Source organism: Strongylocentrotus purpuratus, unplaced genomic scaffold (assembly GCF_000002235.5).
Source record: "Strongylocentrotus purpuratus isolate Spur 01 unplaced genomic scaffold, Spur_5.0 spur5_contig_821, whole genome shotgun sequence".
NCBI classification, from domain to species: domain Eukaryota; kingdom Metazoa; phylum Echinodermata; class Echinoidea; order Camarodonta; family Strongylocentrotidae; genus Strongylocentrotus; species Strongylocentrotus purpuratus.
The window spans coordinates 1,474,084-1,494,247 of record NW_022145526.1 but is presented as its reverse complement, the minus strand read 5'-3'; the positions used below and the strand labels follow the sequence as shown (position 1 = coordinate 1,494,247).

Here is a 20,164-nt window from a genome sequence, read left to right as displayed (position 1 = left end):
AAAACTATGCCTAATAATAATAATAATAATAATTGGATTTATATAGAGCCTTTTCCAAAGGTTACAAGGCGCTGTCTCTGAGACCATCAACAATGTAGTGAGTTGTACAGGTAAGTTTTCAGTTGTTTTTCGAAGGAATCTAGTGAAATACTGTTTCTTAAGAACGAGGGGAGTTTGTTCCAGAGACGTGGGGCTAAGGACTGAAAGGATTTGACCAGCCTGTTTACAGGATTTGGGAATGACAAAGGTAGGAGCTGATGAAGACCTAAGGGAATAGGATGTTCTCTGTTGCTGAAAGAGTGAGGAAATGTATACAAGAAGAGTGGTCGACATAGATTTGAAAGTTTGAACAAGTATCCGGTATTGTAGTATAATTTTGGCTGAAATCTTAGGAAATTAATGGTTTACCAAGGAGTTCTTATCATCAAATCAACACTATATTCAATATATCTTGTCACTAATTTTTAGAGTATTAATTAAAATGTCTATAATATTCTCTATTAAAAACAACAAATTCTCTCCTGACGACGGATAGTCAACCTGTTTGAAACGTCGAGCCACTCCCGCCACTCGTCCTCTCCAAGCACTATAGTTCTCCTTAGAACTATAAGCTAAGAAAGATAACCAACAGTCTTTTTCAAGACTACACAAACAGTCCTTTTCAGGACTACACACCCTCAAGAAAGATTACCAAGAGTCCTTTTCAGGACTCCTCAATCCCCTCTCTCTCTCTCACATGGTGCACCCGCAAGCCTACTGTATATCAACAAATTCTCCGTAGATGTTATTCTGCAACACATGGAATTGGCCGACTAGAAACAACAAGTAGTTACAACAAGAATTTACCATTGCCAAACTTTGTGTACACAGACATCTTTAATTGTACACATCTCTATATATCCGAAATTCCCACAATTTCAAAGCATTATAAATATATCATATGTTACAATGTACATCGCTACAAATTGAGTTGCATGAAAAACAAAAGATAAAATGAAGATGAGACTTTACACCATTAATATGAATTGTGATACATGGTGATACAGTTAAAGGTAATACAAAGTTTTGGTATGGGGTCATGAATTTGGTTCAAATGAACATATTGGAAGCATATGCGATCCTACAATATTCAGTGATCGTTGTCGCGGTTGAAATCGAGTCTAAAATGATAAAATTGTAAATAATACACTCTTTATGTTGTATAGCTCCCTCTCAAGGTCAAGATATCAATTCCTGTTTGGAATCTATATATCACAACTACATATTCTAAGATTTTCATGGTCGCAGATACTATTGTACGGTCGTAGGCGCTATTTGAAATTTATCAAAATTTTTTTGGGAGCACCAGTAATTTTTTATATTCTATTTTACTCGAAAGCAGAAGTGTTTCAGGGGCAAAATTTTCTAGTGCTTATAATACATCCACAGGGGCATCCAGATATATCAAAATTGTAAAAAATCACTACCCACTCATTTTTCAAAATTTCCCAAAACTTTGTATTACCTTTAACAACTCAATTATTCATACCCCTTGTAAATTTTATTTTTGTTTGTTCTTTTGTAGGTATTGAACTCTGTATTTTATACAGTTCGAACTGCAAAGAGAACACAGCACAGAAAAAGCACATGATATTGCCACATGTACCAACAATACAAAAAGCTTGATAGTAATTCCTACACAACTAAACAATAATATAATATAAAAGTAAACATTAAAATGTGAATAATAATTTGGTCAAGAATATATTTGCAAACACATGCAATGCTGGTTGAATGCTTGCTTAAATTGCACTTCAATAATATTATTGTTTACACCACATAATAAATTCACGCAAAAGAATTTACCAGGGCTGACTTGCCGGGGCTATTCGTGAGTGGTAAAACTTGTGCTTGGGAAATTCACAAATCTTCTGAAAACAACTTTTAATATCATGAAATAGAAATGACTATTAAGAACACTTTAATCCTTCATATTTTTCCAGAAACCGAACATTCTTCGAAGCCAAGCTATAGCGGCTCTTCTTTCAAGATATTGGAGACTCTACATCTTAAAACATTGCCACACAGCACATGATGTAGGCAGAACATGATTTTAGTTGACTTTCAGCTTTCATTTTAATTTTATCCCAAAGAACTTCAACATAAAAGGCCTATTCTTTTTGGTTTTGGCAATGTTTTATATGCAGTTTTGTGACTTTCGATTAGAAGTTATGCATCTGTATTTGAACAAAAGAATCCGAAACCATATATACATCATGATGGGCAAAATGCAACTTTGTTTCTTGGCTACACATACATGCCTGTGAGTGAGAAATATAAGGATGAGGTGATGTTCACCTTTAAATTCACCAAATGTGACCTTTAACCCTTACGATGCCACACAATTAATCTCCCTGTTTTTATCACGGGATCAAATTTTTCATTTCCATCTAAAATGGTTTCTTGTTGAAAAATATACTAAAGGAACTTGGATATACAGAATGCCTGCCTATAAAGACCACTTTTCTTGACTCCCTTGAGTGGTCTTTATAGACAGGTTTTACTGTACCAAAGGCCGCAGGATTTTTTGTAATTGTTTCCAGTGCATGATTCATCTATGGCAGTGATACAAAAATGTGATGGATCTAATCCATTCTGCAAATGGATAATTTGCATTGTGTTGGACAAAGCAATCCTTCTGGTAATTGGTGCCTACTGTTTTGTGCAGATGTGCACATGTGGCAAATGAGTGAATGTGCAAAGAAGTCAACCAAAGTGTTAAAAGACTTGAGGTAAAGTGTCAGAGATTTACTACTGTCTTTGGGGGCTGTCTTTTATTTCTAATTTCCCCAACTGTTTGCTTCCTTGAGGGGAAAAAGAATACCCATTTCCCTGGATTTTCTCTGATTTCAGGGTTGCAAGTCTACACTAACAGAGTCAAGAAGATGATATGGGCTCAGATAGATAGAACTAGTTAGTTATACTCTGCATTTACTTTAATTCTACACATTCTTGCTGGGCAAAACCTATAGCTCACATTATACATATGAGAGCGCAGCGTTCACATTCTAGTGATGAGAGTGCAGAGTTCAGAGTTGAGGGTTCACAGTCTAGAGTTCAGAGCAATAGAAAGTGCTTTGATCATGTCAAGCATCGCAAAACCACTCAACAATGCTCTATCACGTCGACTCTTTGCGCGTACTGAACAACCGCCCCGTGACCGGACAAACCGCTTTATTCCTTGCGCACTGCGTATGCGTGATGACCCCGTTCGGATATCGCACAAAGGTCGGCTCACTGAATGGCCCCCGACAGACCTGGCACATCCGGTCTTCGGTGAGGGAGATGAGGCAACGGCTGTTGTCGACGATTTCCCCGCGTAGGTGCAGGTTCTCACTGCGGGTCAGGGTGTGTTCCACACGGGACATGCGGCTCCCGTGGGTGCTGGACCGGACCGCTTCGGAGAGGAAGCGTGAGATGAGACCCACTGACCAGGTTTCCGGAAGGAGCTGAAGAACCTGTCAAGAGAATGAGGGGAATGTGTCAGAACTTTTCATTTACTGGTGATGCAAATGGAGAGGTCCTCATGCAAGATAATGATAGAGTTTTTGTAAACTTCATTTGATAACCTATTTCTTCTGATCTATAGGGGGTGGGGGAGGGGCAGGTTGAAGAGGATCATTGTTTTATGCATGGGGGAATCACAAGAAAAAATATTTCATGCTCAAGTGATGAATGAATTGTGCCTAAATATTAATTGGCAAAAATAAAATTAAAAGGTAGACATTAAAAGAATTAAACCTTCTAAAGCATATACAGAGGTAAAATATTAATTATCCTCAAATTACTATAAGTTGTATTATACTTATTTTGTCGGAGGAATGTGCCCCCACTCTCTTGGCTATGCTGCTTTAAACTACAAAGTGAACTTTAAAAAAAATTCTTATAACTTATTTTTCAATGTTTATGCAACGGATCCTCCTTTTCTCTTATTTCTTTATCTTCCCTTTTTTGTAAATTATATACAAGTAATTGTTATTTAGCCAGGACCAGTTTCAACAAGCCATTTATGTGCTTTTCATGACCCTCCCAATTCAGATATCTCATTATATATGTTGGTTTTTTTGAATATTTTATAATATTGTTTTTTATCTTGATGCAGAAATAAATGAATGAAAGAAAAACATAAAAGAAGGACTTACTCTGACAGTATCAAAGTCAGCCTCTGGGCTGTTGAGCAGATTCATAGCAGGTCCTAGAAGGGAATCCTTTTTACTGTACCAAAGAAAGAGACAAAAAACAGAAGTCAAGGCTAAATATACTGATGGCAAATGCAAGGTAAATGTAAAGAAGGAAAAAAAAAAAAGGAAAAACAGAGAGAAGAAAAAAATTAAAACAAAGAATGACACAAAGAGACAATTAAAAGGAGGATCCAAGCAAATCAGTACTGAAAGCTGATCAGCAAAAATCAGTGAGCAACATCAATATCCAATAAATTACACACCACTTCATGAGACCCAATTCATAGTTATTACAGTCAAACCTGCTTTAGTGACCAACTCTCTGTAAAGACCACATTTTTTTCATTTCCCTTGAATATGGGTTCTGAATGAAACCTGAGTGAGTGTACTAAAGGAACTAGTACATTAAGACCACCTGCCTAAAAAGACTACTTTTCATGTTTCCCTTGAGCGGACTTATATACAGGTTTCAATGTATTATCAGTGATGTGGGACTGGTCCCTTAAAGGGAAGGATGAGTAGTGGGAGCAAAATTTTTCCCTTATGAAACTAGGTATTTAAACACTTACCCTTCCATTGGGTCCAGGTACACTGTGAGCAGGAGCTGGAACAGTCTTCTCCTGTAGGCCTGGTCTTGGTCCTTGGAGTTGACCATGCAGTAGTTCTCTGCGGCTCCGTAGTCCTGCAGCTTGTGGACCAGGATCCGAAGAGCTTTGTCGTGCTCCTCCAGCTGAGGGGTGGGGATAGGATAGAAACAATACAGTGATGATTGTGATAGTGATGATTTATGATGATGGTGATAAAGATGGTGATAAAGATAATAATCAGAATGATAATTTGATCTTCGTTTTCCGAAAGAGCAACAGAAATAATGTCCAAATGATGAAAACAAAGCATTGGCTGAGATATGACCATCCAAATAAATAGATTTCAATGGGAAATCACTATTATCAAAGCTCCTGTACTCTATACCAAACACAGGGAATGGCAGAAAAGAATAAAACCAGTGGTAAATTCTCCCTGACAAGGGTGATGACAATCATAATAAATATGGCAAATCAACCAGCAAATTGATTTGATCTGTAACAAAATCACCCCCTCTTGTGGTGCAATAACCAATCAATTCAAGGTTTGCATTAACAGCCAAGTTACCATCGATAGTAAACAAATATACCATGCACTGAGAGGCTCTAGTTGCAATTATGGATCGAGGTGGCAGGAATAGTGCTATTTCTGTCGCTGAGGAATCCATAATTTCACTATTGGCTTGAAATAGTGCATGATATACTTGTTTTATATTTTTCAAACCAACCTTATATATTAAATATTAATAATAATGTTTAGTGTCACTGAAGTTGTGTATAGTGCAGGTGCTCTGGCTGGTGAGAGCAGCGCAGACGGACATAAAGTGACCGCGACCGATAGCACATTGATCTTGATCGATCGCATATCTATTACGTCATCCATGATATAGTGCTATGGTATAGTGCACTTTACCATGGATGACGCCACGGTTACATCATAGCAATATTATGTTGGATCACGTGATGCTCTGTTGACCAATCACTGAACAGGATTTCATTGATCAAAAATGTAGTAAGTTTTATGCAATGGGCCCTGGTAAGTGCAGGGAACATACCTTTCCATACAGTATTGCACATTCTGCATACATGTCTGTCTCCTTGACCTTCCCTAGGATGAGCTGGACCCGATAGACAGAGGAGTCTTGGAGCAGGTGACGCAGCTTGGACCGGGCCAGGTCCAGGTCTAACCTAGGGACTGTCTCAGTGCTGGCCTTCATCTTCAGGACCTGGTCCAGGTACAGCACTGCTAGATGAGTGTGGTATTTCTCTTTCTGTAACAGAAAAAAAATGAGAAATATTACAAATATTAGATCAATCTTGTGTTTGAGCTTTCAAGAATAATGAAAATTAATCAACGTTATTCCCACTGAAACTGTAGTAAGTCCTTAAATTCATGACTTGGACCAAGTTCAGCTTTGCTAGATGAGTGTGGTATTTCTCTTTCTGTAATTGGAAATGGGACAAAAATATTGAAATTATCTGAATCATTGTATGTTTTAGATACTGGTTAGGCACTTGTTTAGGCACTGGTCTAGGTACTGGTTTAGGCACTGGATTAGACACTCATTTATAGGCCTATATCGCTAACTGTGAGATTAGAAAAAAGGACTAGAGCTCAAGTCCAGGGTTAGGTTGAGACTATGGGAACAGCAATGCCTCTTTAAGTATTGCATGTATCTGTGTGAAAAGGATCAAACATGAGAAAAAGAGAGTGAAATTCAAGCCTTGGGCTTCTATTTCCAAACCCCTGCATGTTTCTCCATGCAGTATTACTGTAAATGTGTTGTGATTGTAGCTACCTGTTTGAAGTCTACTGCTATTGTGGGTTAAATCTCATCTTGATCATACCATGCAGAAATGAATAAATGAATAAATGAATAAACTAATAAATGAATAAATTAATAAATTAATAAATAAACAAATAACTAAATAAATAAATACAAATTCTCCCTATTCTTCAAGTAACAAGTCTCATAAAAATTTGTGTGTATTTATGTGTAGTAGACATACTTAAAGAGCACAAAGAATGATCTTATATGTCTCCCTCTACAGTTTGAACTCTTCCAGAGTGACAAAGTTATAAAACTATTTTAAAGCTCCTCAACGTATACATCAGCATTACCCCAGAACAACAACACTATCAAACACTATATTCAGAAATTCTTCATCTGCATTCCAGGTGTATTGTTATGGAAAAGTGAAGAAAAAAAGGAAAAATGAAAAAGTGTTGATGTAAATTAGGAGGAGCCAAGTATCGAAAATGACATTTATTTATAGCACCGATACTGTGAACACATCAATATGACTGATTGCTTCCATGGATCAAATCAGTTCTACATCATGGTGAGGGATGATATCAATGTGCTACACAATAGTCAAATAATAATTGGCCACCCGCCTTAAAGGTACTATATCCTATTTGCAGGCCCAACAAATGAAAAGGTTAAATTCTAACAGCATTTGAAAGATAACACTACTGGTAATTTAAAACTTCCCTCAAAACCAAAGGGCTTGAAAATGTCTTTTAGTGGGAAAATAACGAGCATTAGTTGTCGAATTGACTTTAGTGATTGCAATCATTTTAGGAATAGTCTGATTTTCAGACCCTTGTACCGAATGGTCATACGTTTTGTGCTGCACAAAGATTAAATCAGTTCAATTTTTACCAATACAAGAAGTAGGTCATTGATGTAGACGAATGCTCATGTACCTTTACAGCTCATTTTATGTATGTTATTACCAAAGAAAAAATGAAGTTGGTCAGTCACTAAATAGTGTCTGACAGTGAAATCTAGAGAAAAAATAGATTTCCTTGCATAATTCGAATACTAGGACACTGCTAACATTTAAATTTCACAGATATGTGACATATTCTCAATTCTTGCAAAGTTCCACAGAATTTGATGTTGGCTGCAAATGGGAATGTTACTTACTGGTATATCATTCAAGGCATGCAGATCTTTGTCCCGGCCTTTAATGCTTAGATGTAGGCTAATAAGTTTCCAACTTAATGCACTTGTAACAAGCAAATCATCCAGTGTTCTTTATCTTTTAATCGTGTTGTCTTTCCTGACAAAAGACCAACCCATCTAATAAAATAGAAAAAAATCCCTCATCCATGACCCCCATATTGTACAATGGAACCTTCCACCCACAGCTATCCTTGACACAGGACAATGGCATCAACACGGACCAGTGCACTTCATTGTGGGTGGGGGAAATAGCTTCCCACTTGGTCACCTAAGCAGAGAGGGGCAGGAATGCTACAAAACAACTCTCTATACAAAGTTACAAATCCCTGTCCTAAATTAACCAAAGTCAAATAAACAAGCATTATTTTGATAATTGAATGTAAATTCAATAGCATTAATAACTATATATGACCTTGATAAAATAAATGTTTTGGGAGAGTCTGGCCCAGAAGTAGTTCATGGAAAGTTCTAATGTGGAAATCTCAAGGACATGAAGTTAATTAACCTTTGGGTTAATAACTTGACATCTAATATGATAGCATCAATTATAACTTTAATTGGCCTTTAATAATAAAAGGAGTGTGGCAAGAAATGCTCTGAAAGTTTCATTAGACCCGTCTTCATCAGCTCGAATTTGCCAAATAACCAGCTATTTTAACTATACCAATCACAAATTAATCGGGTATCTTGGTCTTGTTTCCAAAATACCCTGTGCTAATTTGCGCCTGTCCGAGCTAGTCTATGGTGAGTGTAACAGTCTGGCTAGGACCCAATTTCAAGCTTCAGGATAATATCCTGTGTCTGAAAATAGTGAGTTATTAGGCAAACTCGAGCTGATTAAAACAGGCCTTTTCAGTGATATGAAGGGTATGAATGGTTCTAATTAAAAGAAACTCAAGAACTTAAAGCAGATTTCCTCCTTTTATTCACAACATTAGCCATGAACTTGAACATACAATGTAGGCAGTATACACGTACAGTTGTACAGATACTTTTTTTAAATCTTTAAACTTTAACTAAAGTCGATAGTCACGGTGGCGACAGATATTAACACTGATTGCAATTCGCTCATTAGCATGGGGCCAGTTTGTATACATGTATATTTCAGCACACTGTGGTAAATTGCGCAGACCGTTATTTACATAGCATGATGAATATAAAGAGCATTAACTACCGGTATATTCGCACATTAATTCCCTTGTCCTCCCTCAATGAAATATACTAAATTGAAAAACAGAAACAATGTGAAAACACTTTTCAAATGATTCATGTAGTAAAAATGTATTTGTAATTAAATTTGTTTATCCAAGAATATATAGCTTTTAAGTATTCCTGAATTAAAATTACTTTGCAGAAATTACAGAACATTTGAAGATTTCGAATTGTAATACCACATTTCAAGGAGACTTTAAATACATCCTTTTGTATCTTTGGGCAATCACAGATCTACTTCTTTATCCATTTTAAAATTCAAACATTTCAAAAAAAAATTCAAAATTGCTATAAAATGAGTGTGAGGATGCTCTGTCATTTGCTCTGTTGACAATCAGAAATATAGCGTCAGTTAGGTGTAGGGTTACAATAGGTTTTTAGGCTAGGTTTAGGGTCATGGTTAGGGTTAGATGTAGCGTTTGAACTAGGGTTGACATTAAAGAACAAGTGTAATAATATCACAGTGCAACTGACCCCAAAGTAATCGTAATATATTCTGGGTGAAAGGCCCCTTTGCAATACATAGTTAGTAACCTAAAATTGGCACTAACTTTATCCATTAAAAAATATCCTAAGTTCCTAACCTTTGATTAGTTGATTGCAAACGGCTCCGAGTTGGAAATAACTTTTAAACAAAAATTTTATCATGGTAACCATGCACATCCAAGTAAAACTAATGGATACCTTCCCCGCAGGGCATAATGGACCAGCCCACTATTGTGTTACAGCAATGGCAATGTGGTCACGCTCCATTGCGTTCCGAGGGTCAACCAAGTTAACTTGCACTTTTGTAGCCAGCCATGCTGAAACAATATCTAGGGTTCGGAGCTCTGACGTGGCAACTGAAACTCTTCAAAAAAAAAACGTTGTTCTTCTTTTGATATGGATCTAATAGTCCGTTAGTTCTGTTATGGTAAGGAAAAGATTTAACCTTTGTATCCCAACAAATAATTTTGCACACACAATGTACATATAAAGTTAAATCTGCTGCACTGAATTTGAAGTTTCTGCTGCACTAAATTTGAAATAATCATCTTTTTATTTAAATACGCCAAAATCACCCAAATATATGTTGTGTTTCATGTTATTGGTTCAATGTTGTTATAATATAGACAAAATATGAGCTTTAAATGTCACTTCTAAAAAGAGATATTGCAAGTTCAATCAATATATTATCAATTACCACAAAAACTAATTGTGAAAAGAATAATTGATGCGCTCCTGTATGCTTACATAAAACAGGCCCCATACAAACTTAAGTCCATTGAACTTGAAGTTTCAGTTTGGGTTTCAGTTTATTGTTTCATATTTTACATATTTTAAACATTTTGCAATGGTATTGCAAATCGAATCGCACAAACTGCAGGATATTCAGTTCATGCAATATGACCAAGACATGCTTAAGAAACCATCTGTGACCACCATTTTTTTATGAGACACCCTATACCTGGTTTTGATGATGAGCTGTTGAAAAACATATTCTCAACACAGCACAGGAAGAGATTCAATTGATAAAAAATGACTGAAAATTCTCTGCTCTGCAAGATGTTTAGTTTATGCACAATATGATCATGACATACTTATGATATACTTTGGTGGAAAGTGCTTCATAAGCACCATTTTATTATTACTATTTATTATTAAAGAAACCATTTGTGACCATCATTTTTTTATGAGACACCCTATACCTGGTTTCGATGATGAGTTGTTGAAAAACATATTCTCAACAAAGTACAGTCGAGAGATTCAATTGATGGATAGAGATTGAAAAATTCTGCGCTCTGCGGGATCTTTTGTGCTTGCCATATGACCATGACATGCAGGATTTTAGTTTGAAAGAACCCATGAGATTTGGAGTTTAGCAGACATTAGGTTTTCCAGAACGTGTAAACCAAGGCTATGTGTTTGATTTATTAAAGAAAAGTTTGAGTTCTGGTATGAAGATAGATTTGGTAACATGTTCTTCTCAGACTATTACCAGGGAGTTGGGATTGGAATTACTTCATTTGAATGAAAATCCATATAGCGTACTGGCCCATCAGTTTTGATGGTCATAACTTTGATAGATATGCCCAAAGCAAGAATGTATTTCTTTGAAATGAGATCTCATAAAGGACAAAATATATAAATCTTATCCAAGCAAATGATTTTTGTCATCAACAAAATGAAGCAATATTTGAATCCTATTTATGTTCATTGTAAACTACATGTATGTCTGAGCCTACATTTTACATGTGAGTAAAACAAATATCCATGTTGAACGTATATTAAATAAATACATTGAACGAATGAAGGAATGAAGGAATGTAGAATGAATGAATGAATGAATGAATGAATGAATGAATGAATGAAGGAATGAATGAATGAATGATTGTATGAATGAATGAATGAATGAAGGAATGAATGAATGAATGAACAAATGAATGAATGATTGTATGAATGAATGAATGAATGAATGAATGAATGAATGAATGAATGATTGTATGAATCAAGGTTATACCAGGAGGGGTCAATCTGTATCCCTCTTGTTCCCACGAACCACCTCTACTAATCTTAATACATCAATTTAAAGGGGGACAAAGTTATGTTCACATTATCATAATGTTTTTTTTCTAAATGACAAATACTTTAAGAGTCAGAATATAAATATAAATACAGACACAGTCCAGAAAATTTGTTATCAATAAAAAAAATGCTAAATTTCTATTGCAAATTTGCTCTCAGTCAATCAAATGCTATGATTTCAGTAGCTCTTATATTGAACCTTTTTATTGATAACATGTTTTATGACAGAGGACCCTGATTTTAATAACAACCACTTGCTCTGGTAAACTGCAAAAGAGCTCTGCCAATAATAATAATAATAATTATAAAAATGTGTTTATATAGCATATTTTCCATTTACATGTTCAAACATGCTTTACAATTATGTCGTTAAGGGAAGAGTTGAGTTTTGAGATATTTTTTGAAGGTATTGAGAGATAAAATGTATAAAAATTGCTGTGAGAAAACAACCCCAACAGTATCCATCAACATACTGTAAGTACCTTTTACTCTAGTCCTGACTTGTAGTTCCGCCGCAATTACTCACAGTGGACGACCTTTAACTCCAAATTTTGCCTTTTATGCCATAAAACCACTAATTTCAATAGGAACCCCTCCACGAGAGATATGAAATCCAAAAGCTTTTCACAGATGAGTGGGCCTATTCACGACTCCCAAATTGTTTGGCTTCTCACCGTTTGGAGCAAAGTTTTAAAACTGTGCCCCAGAATCGATTAGCTGCCATTCTACAAAAGTACACCACGAAGGGCTCATCTACCACCCCTATCCACACCGTTGTTGAGGAATGTGTTCAGGCTTCGCTATTTCATTGTTTTGTTAAGCGTTCTAAGGCTGATGTTACACAGGCTCTCCCATAAGGCTTAAGCTCACTTCATGAACGGTGTGACTGTGATGGTAGTCAATATAGATTTTGCATTTCTTTCCTGAAAATAAGTTTCTAGTTCAAGCATGCACGAGTTAAAGAAACAATTGTTGGGGTAAGTATGAACCAGCCTACCTAGAAATCATTTTATATCTTTATACTTGAGATTAGACACTACAACTGTTGTATATTTTTGATAAGCCTAGCAAAAATATTGAACTTGTACTTAATATTTGAACATATATTCAAACTTTTAGTTTTAATAGTTGTAAAGTTGCAATGAGTATAGTTTAATCATGCATATGTTTCAGATTATTGTTTTTCCAGGAAGGTATCAGGCAAATATATAACACATTGACACTTTAGAGCTTGATTTTAGAAGTAATATAAAGAAATGGTGTAAAAAAAATTCCATAATGCTTAGCAAAAGGATAGAATCTCTCTTTCTTTCCAACTTTTAATAATTTTTTGAAAAGGTGTATTTTGATCTTGTAAACAGAAGTTCTAAATCTCACATATTTTGACAATTCTTGGCTTAGAATTTATGACTTTATCAGATCTGTTTAATGTTATTTTGTCAAAGTATTTAGCTAGATGTCATTTATATATTTACACCTCCTGACATGTACCAGTAGAGTATCAGTCATAATTGACTGCACTTAGTTTTGTAAGAATACATTGTGGCTTATAGTCAGACTTGTCGCATTATATATATGATTCTGGAGACAAAAGTATATTTAAGCATATTTGAGTGGATCTATTATTTTGTTTAAGCTAAAGCATTTCTGATTAATATAGATAGATCTTGTCATATAGCCGCAGGCATGAATCTTTAAACTGAATGTATGAATGATGTTCTTTACAGTTTTCTGTAAGATTCTTTCTGCTTTTTTCACTGAATTTACCTAAATGTATCTCCATATATAGAATAATAATATACTGAAGAAAAAAAAATTAATTAAAATATATATCTCATAGATATATTTTCCTAAATATTTTTTGAAATGGGAGCTCTCTTTAATTTCGCTCTTGTAAAAGTGAGTTTTCTTTTGGTGATCCTTATGTATATCAAAGATGACTTTATATCAAAAGAAAAGATTCATAAACTGAACACAAAACGACTGATTGAGAAAAAAAAGGCGGTAAATTTAGACTTCACAATTCATAGTTAAGTGAATCGATAGTCTGTTAATAGTCTGCTGGGGGTAAAACACACAATCAGTTTCAACTGGACCTACTTTCAAGATAGGGATACACATTTGGGTCCAAATACGCCTGTGGTAACCCCCCCCCCCCCCCAAAAAAAAAAAAAAAGAAAAAAAAAAATCTATCGCTATCTCTAGGAACAAAACGCATGTACATTGTAGAAGGCAACTCAAGAAGCCTCCATTCATGCATTATCCTACCCAATTGTTTTATAGCTATCTAACATCGGTATATATCCTAACAGAGAGTGGAAAACCAAAGGGGCTGGAGAGGGGGGGGGGGGGGAGGAAGTTCAACTAAAGGGAAAATCTTGGTGGGGGTCGGAGCATCAATCCAAGTATGACTGCTGGGCTGCACCTCTTCAACAAAAGACCCAAAATAACTCCTTTCTTTAATCTTTTCTAACTTGATTTGCGATGAATAATCTCCTTTGAAACTTTTTCTTGTGTCCCGATTCTAAAGCCAAGGACACTTCTCATATGGCCCATTGCATTCACAATCACCAATGATATTTATTCAATCTCTTTAGCCTTGAAGTAATATCTTTATCGGATTATTTAATCTCTCTACAAACATTCAAGAGGTGCTAAACATTCGCACCATTTTTTTAAAAGAACATAATGCATGACATTTTCTGTAGTTTCTTCATTTCAAGGCAGATACATGTACATGTACTATACAACAAATAAATGAATTGTTAGTACTTGTTATAATCCTTAAAAAAGAAATCTCTTCTTCAAAGAAGTCAGTCAGAATTACAAGAGAACAAAAATGTGTAGCTTTAAACAAATTCAAACACAAAAAGGACTGTGAAATACAACAATATGTAAATTGTATCCCTCTTTTTTATCGAAATCCAAGCTGGATAAAACAATGCAAATTTTATAAATAATCAGAAGTAACAACAATGCTGATAAAAATGTACATTAAAACTCTAATGGAGCTGGTCTACCAATTTATCATGATGGCAACTGAGCATCAGGCCTTTCTAAGGTAATAACTCTGCACTAATGATTCCACAAAGATGCCAACGTATGCGCAATTATAATGATACTATGTGATTTCACAACATTACCCCTGCCCGAATGGAGTGACTTTTAAATCATAAATAAAACGCCTACATTGTAGCTTGCAGGTCTATCTGATAAAATAACTCTGAAGTAGTTCTTCCACAAAGATGCCAACGTTTGCGCAATTACAATACTATTATGTGAGTTCAGAACATCACCCCTGCCCCAATGGAATGACTTTTACATCTGCATTAAAATGCCTAGATTAGGTCTATTTGATAAAATAACTCTGTACTAAGTTTACCACAAAGATGACAACGTTTGCGCAACTTTGATAATATTATGGGAGTTCAGAAAAAAATTACCCCTGCCTCAATGGAGTAACTTTTACATCAGAAATAAAACGCCTAGATTAGGTCTATCTGATAAAATAACTCTGTACTAATTCTTTCACAAAGATGCCAATGTTTGTGCAATTATAATATTATGTAAGTTCAGAACATTACCGCTGCCCGATGGGAGTGACTTTTACATCTGAAATAAAACGCAATAACAATAATATTATGTGAGTTCGGAACATTACTCCGGCCAAAATGGAGTGACTTTACATCAGAACTAAACGCCTATTTGCTTCGTAAACAAGAGTCAAACCTGCTTTAGCAATCATCAATATGAAAAGTTTCTTTTTTATGCAATCACACAACCAGAAAACAACTTAAGCTATAAACATGGAAACAGATATTATGTTCTTTTATTCCCTTAAAAAATGATTCTTAACTGACAGGTTTGGCTGATTGTAACTAATTGCTTCAGATGTTTTCATATTGATTTTGCAAGATCATACAATATGAACAGTTTCTTTTATTATGCAATCGCAGTACCAGAATGCAACTAAATCTATAAACATGGAAACAGGCAATATTTTTCTTTTTTATTCCCTTCAAAAATGATTCTTAACTGACAGGTCTGGTTGATTGTAACCTAATTGCTTCATATGTTTTCATATTGATTTTGGAAGATGAGCAATCATGGATATCATGGTATAACCTTGGTCGTCTCGGCTGATTGCTTCAGGTCCCTGTTTCATAAAACTTGTTATCAATGACAAATGCTAAATTTCTATGATAAATTTGCTCTCAGCCAATCAGATGCCACGATTTCAGTAGCTTATAACAGTAGCTTGTAACTTGTTATTGATATCAAGTTTTATGAAACAGGGCCCAGGTCTCATGAGAATCAAACCCATGGGAAACAAAAAACACTTCCAGGGGGGGGGGGGGGGTCACAAAGACTAAGATTGACTTTAAGTTGGACATGACTATTATAGGCCTTTTATGCCACTGTTTGCTCTCACTATTATGGTCTTTAGATATTATATTTTCCTTCAATAATGAATTATCAAAAATTGTAAATTCTGTAGATTTGTGACCATCATTTGGACGTCCTTTGAGAGATTAATACCAGTTAATGGTGAGAGCAAACAGTGGCATGAACGGCCTGCCATAGTTAGGTCCAACTCAAAGTTGATCTTAGTCTTTGTAAAAACACCCCCAGAGTTGTTAAACTTTTCATGGTCATTTGTTAGGAATCTACCACTATGTCTTCCAACCCCTTCAATGCCACGATCGCCTACTCCTGCAATATTTTTATATACTAATTCCAGTTTGAAAATCACTCATTGTACATCAGACTTCACAAGTTCGAACTCAAAAGTTGCTTTTTTCACATGGTGGTCCTTGGAAAAGTTTTTCAATACAGGGTTAGATTTCAGTTTTTCAAAAGAATCTATGAAACATGAAAAACCATTAAAAGGTGATTGAATACCTTAGGTGCTAGTCTTCCCCAACTCTATGAGAATCATGTAGCGTTCTATGCAATGTAAAGGACCCATAACGCTCAAGCGCCGTGTCTTGTGCAAATACCCCCTATAGATCGTACACCTGCAAATAGCATCGCAATCATATGCGGTTGAGTGATGTTCAAAAGGAACTTGGTGCCACGATTCTGTTCTGGATGACAGAATTACAGCAATCAATTTTCTCTCTCTCTCAGGGTTTTATCTCACGCGATGCTGGCATTGACAGCCAGAAGGGCGTTAACTTGGCATTGAGGGATTCGAGCTAACGCCCTTAATGTTTCTGGGGCGGAGATCACTCGTTCACAGACTGCATTTCAAATCAATGCAGTACGGTAGTTGCACCAGAAAGAATAATACCGGGAAAAATTCTCCTTTTGATATGTGTTAGCTTGTTATGCAAAATCATGATTAGTTACTTTACCAAAGTCGAAAGCAATAAAGTTTAAGTTGTATAATATTCATCAAAATGTGGGGAATAGATTTACAGGATGAGAGATTATATAACGTAATAAAACTTTAAAATCAGGCAAATAACAAGGACAAAATCATGACTTTATGATCTCACAATCTTAAATTTGTTTCTTGCTCAAAGCCACAACTAAGACGGCTTGTAGTGCAATGACGATAAAATGGAGAAGGTTGCACCACCAAACTTTTTAATGAGCCCAGTTCTAAGAATTTCTACAAGTGTTTTTTTCTTCTTCATGCATAACTTCACATGGCATGATAACTCATGGCCTCTGTACTGCCTCATATTTCTAAAAGGTTCTGAAAAAGAGAATCGGGCAAAAGCCTGAAAACTGCCATCCCTAAGATACAACTGAACTCTGCCTCAGCAAACTTGTCCACACCAACGGAGAAGCAGGTACATAGGGTAGCATTTTCGGACACATAATAATAGTTCCTGCCGGCAATTTCGTTGTTTGTATAGTGAAGGAATCATGGATCATTAATTTTTCCAATTTATTTTGGTCTGATTCTTTCTGTATTGTGATATTTAAAAAAGCCTCTTTTCTCACAATATAAAGAGAGAGAGAGAGGCAGAGATCAATTGGCTCTATTTCTTCTTAAAAGACAACACAAATTGATCTGCAGCCAAAAAGGTACAATGGCATAGCATTTTGAACCATGAAATGCACAATCCCCTTTTTGTATTCATGCACTAACTTCCTGAAGACAAAAACATTTCATGAGAAAATTAGAAAGAAAAATCACATGAATAGAAAGTAAGTGATAGTATGGTCATAACCTCAATTCATCAAAGTATATCTACATGTAGTTAGGGTTATGGTTGGGTTTGGGATAAAGTTTGTGTGAGTAATTGCCATATGCCTTCACGGTGACCATATATGGTAGTAATACTCCCCAGGGGCTGGAGATGGTACACATTGTGCGAGAATGAATCCAATAACTAGGCTAATAATTTCTGTAAAGTGCTTAGAAACTGTTTTTCATATTAAGTGCTACATAAATCCATATTATTTCTACTATTTGTGATTGGAACCAAGGCACGTATAGTTTAATGTACTGCAGGTAGACAGTATATGGAGAACTATTTGAGGACTGGAAATCATCAGAGATGCGACTGGAAGCCGACAGCCTCGCCTCTACTTGTCAATCTTTGGTGCAGTCCAATAGGGAGGGCATTGCAGGTGATATTTGAAAGCCCTGCAGTGGCTCCTATTGGTCATTACCAGATGATTGACATCACATCCAGAGATCCTGATTGGTCAACTAGTGAATGCAGATTACTCCAGACATCCTGATTGGTCAACAAGTGAATGCAAATTACTCCAAACATAATTGGTCAATATTCCTCAGTATCCTGATCGGCCAATATTCCTCAAAACTCCTAACTGGTCAACATTCTTTGAAAATCGTGGTTGTCGAATCCCTGAAAAATCCTGATAGTTCAACATTCCTTAGAAATAATCCAGTTAGGTCCATTTTCCTCAAAGATCCTGGTAAACAATTGCTGGAAAATGCTGATTGGTCAATATCCTTATCCTGATGAGTGAGCCCTAATCACTCTGCTCACAAATCCTGATTGTGTCAAAATTCCTTTAAAATCCTGTTAGGTCCATATTTCTCCAAAATCACGACTGGTCTATAATCCCTGAAAATCCTGATGGGTTAATAATTCCTCAAAAATCCTGTTTGGTCAATGTGCCTGAAAAACCCGGATCCTGAAGACATTGATAAGTACAACCTATAGAAACGTTGATCAAGGGTTGGCCCTAATCAGGGCCAGCTAATCACTCTTGAAAGAATATGTTGTGCAACAGCAAGTTTCGTTCACAAATCCTGATTGGTTAATATTCCTTTAAAATGTTTATTTTTATTCAAAATTCCTGAAAAACCTGTTTGGTCGATATAGTGGTTTTATAAGCACATGAGAAAAACTCTTGTAGCACAGTAGAATTTTATATTATGCACAGTTTCTGCACTTTAAAGAGAAGGTTGAGTTCTGGGAAGAGGTGAAAAATAATTTGTGAGCGTTATCATTCTTATTATGCTAGTGTGGAAGAACATCAGATAAGACATGTTCCCTGAAAAGCATGGCTCTTCAAATGCCTTCATATTATAAATATGTCATGTAACATTGTAAAAAATCGGGTAGGATTTTTACGCCACGTATTCGTGTAGTCCCATAAACATGTACGTCTTTCCCTGTACAGAGTTTGTAACTTTACCAAGACTTGGCCAAATTTCTTATCATTTTGATGATTCCAGAACCTTGCAATACACACACAAATTCTTATATGCTAGATGATCAACCTTTCTGGTCGATTCCACACCGTTTCCGTCACAATGCAATCGCATGACCAGAACTCAACTTCCTCTTTAAAAATTCATGATTATTATATTATTATTGAAAAGGCTAGAGACGTTTAAAGCTGCTGGTTCCCTGTTTCTTAAACTAAACAATTTAATTATTCATATCCTTACCAAGTTTTGTAGTTAATTAAGTATGTGTCCCGAATTATGTTTTTTAGAATGTGACATATCAAAAATTACATCTACGGTAAAAGCATTCGACCAGTTCACCTTTTATTCTGGAGTTACGAAAAGCACAAAACATATCAAACTTACAAGGGGTATGAATAATTAAGTTATTACCTGCACGTATGTACAAGCATACACATGTTTTATTAACATTCAGGCAAAATAATGTCTTTAAAAAGGTTGGAGTGAAAAAGATTGAAGAGTTGTGAAATGTAGCTGTGGAGGAAGATGGCAAAGATAAGCTGGGTGGAAAGAGGGACACATATTGAAGTTTTACAGTGAGCCGGGGAGGAACGGAATCTAGTAACAGAATGGATGCAGAGATAGAAGAAACGGATTGGGCTTATTCTACGGCATGATGGACTCCTGAGAGATATCATGGACGGAAGGATGGAAGGAAAAAAAGACCAAGGGGAAGGAAAAGACTTATGATGTTGGATGGTTTCAAAGCAAATGAAACACACTAACAGATGAAAGAAAGAGCTCAAGACAGAAACAAATTAGAGTGCTTTCAATGCTTAAAACCTATTAAACAGCAGAGCACCAGATAGACAGGCAAAGCAGTCAGTAAGTCACTACTTTCTCCAACTCGGGCATCACTTTAAAATATAGCAGTGTCCCAAACTATGGAGCTATCGCATTCTTCCTTTTCTTTCTTTTTATTCAACA

The 20,164-nt window shown here is 35.8% G+C and overlaps 1 protein-coding gene and 1 non-coding gene across 2 annotated transcripts in view; one reads left to right on the top strand and one right to left on the bottom strand.

Annotated features, from left to right (window-relative positions):
* Nucleotides 1-2,806: 2,806 nt before the first annotated feature.
* LOC754235 (transforming growth factor-beta receptor-associated protein 1) overlaps nt 2,807-20,164 on the bottom strand; it is a 46,939-nt gene continuing 29,581 nt past the window's right edge. Inside the window, exons 19-22 of the mRNA XM_030981347.1 lie at nt 5,860-6,075; nt 4,790-4,950; nt 4,182-4,254; nt 2,807-3,497 (exon numbers count right to left, since the gene is read on the bottom strand). Coding sequence (XP_030837207.1) covers nt 3,159-3,497; nt 4,182-4,254; nt 4,790-4,950; nt 5,860-6,075 — 789 coding nt within the window. The 3' untranslated portion in view covers nt 2,807-3,158. The remainder of the gene's footprint in view (nt 3,498-4,181; nt 4,255-4,789; nt 4,951-5,859; nt 6,076-20,164) is intronic.
* Nucleotides 18,097-18,198, top strand: Mir2005 (microRNA mir-2005). The gene has a single exon (NR_036422.1). It is a non-coding gene; the product is annotated as a microRNA mir-2005 (primary transcript).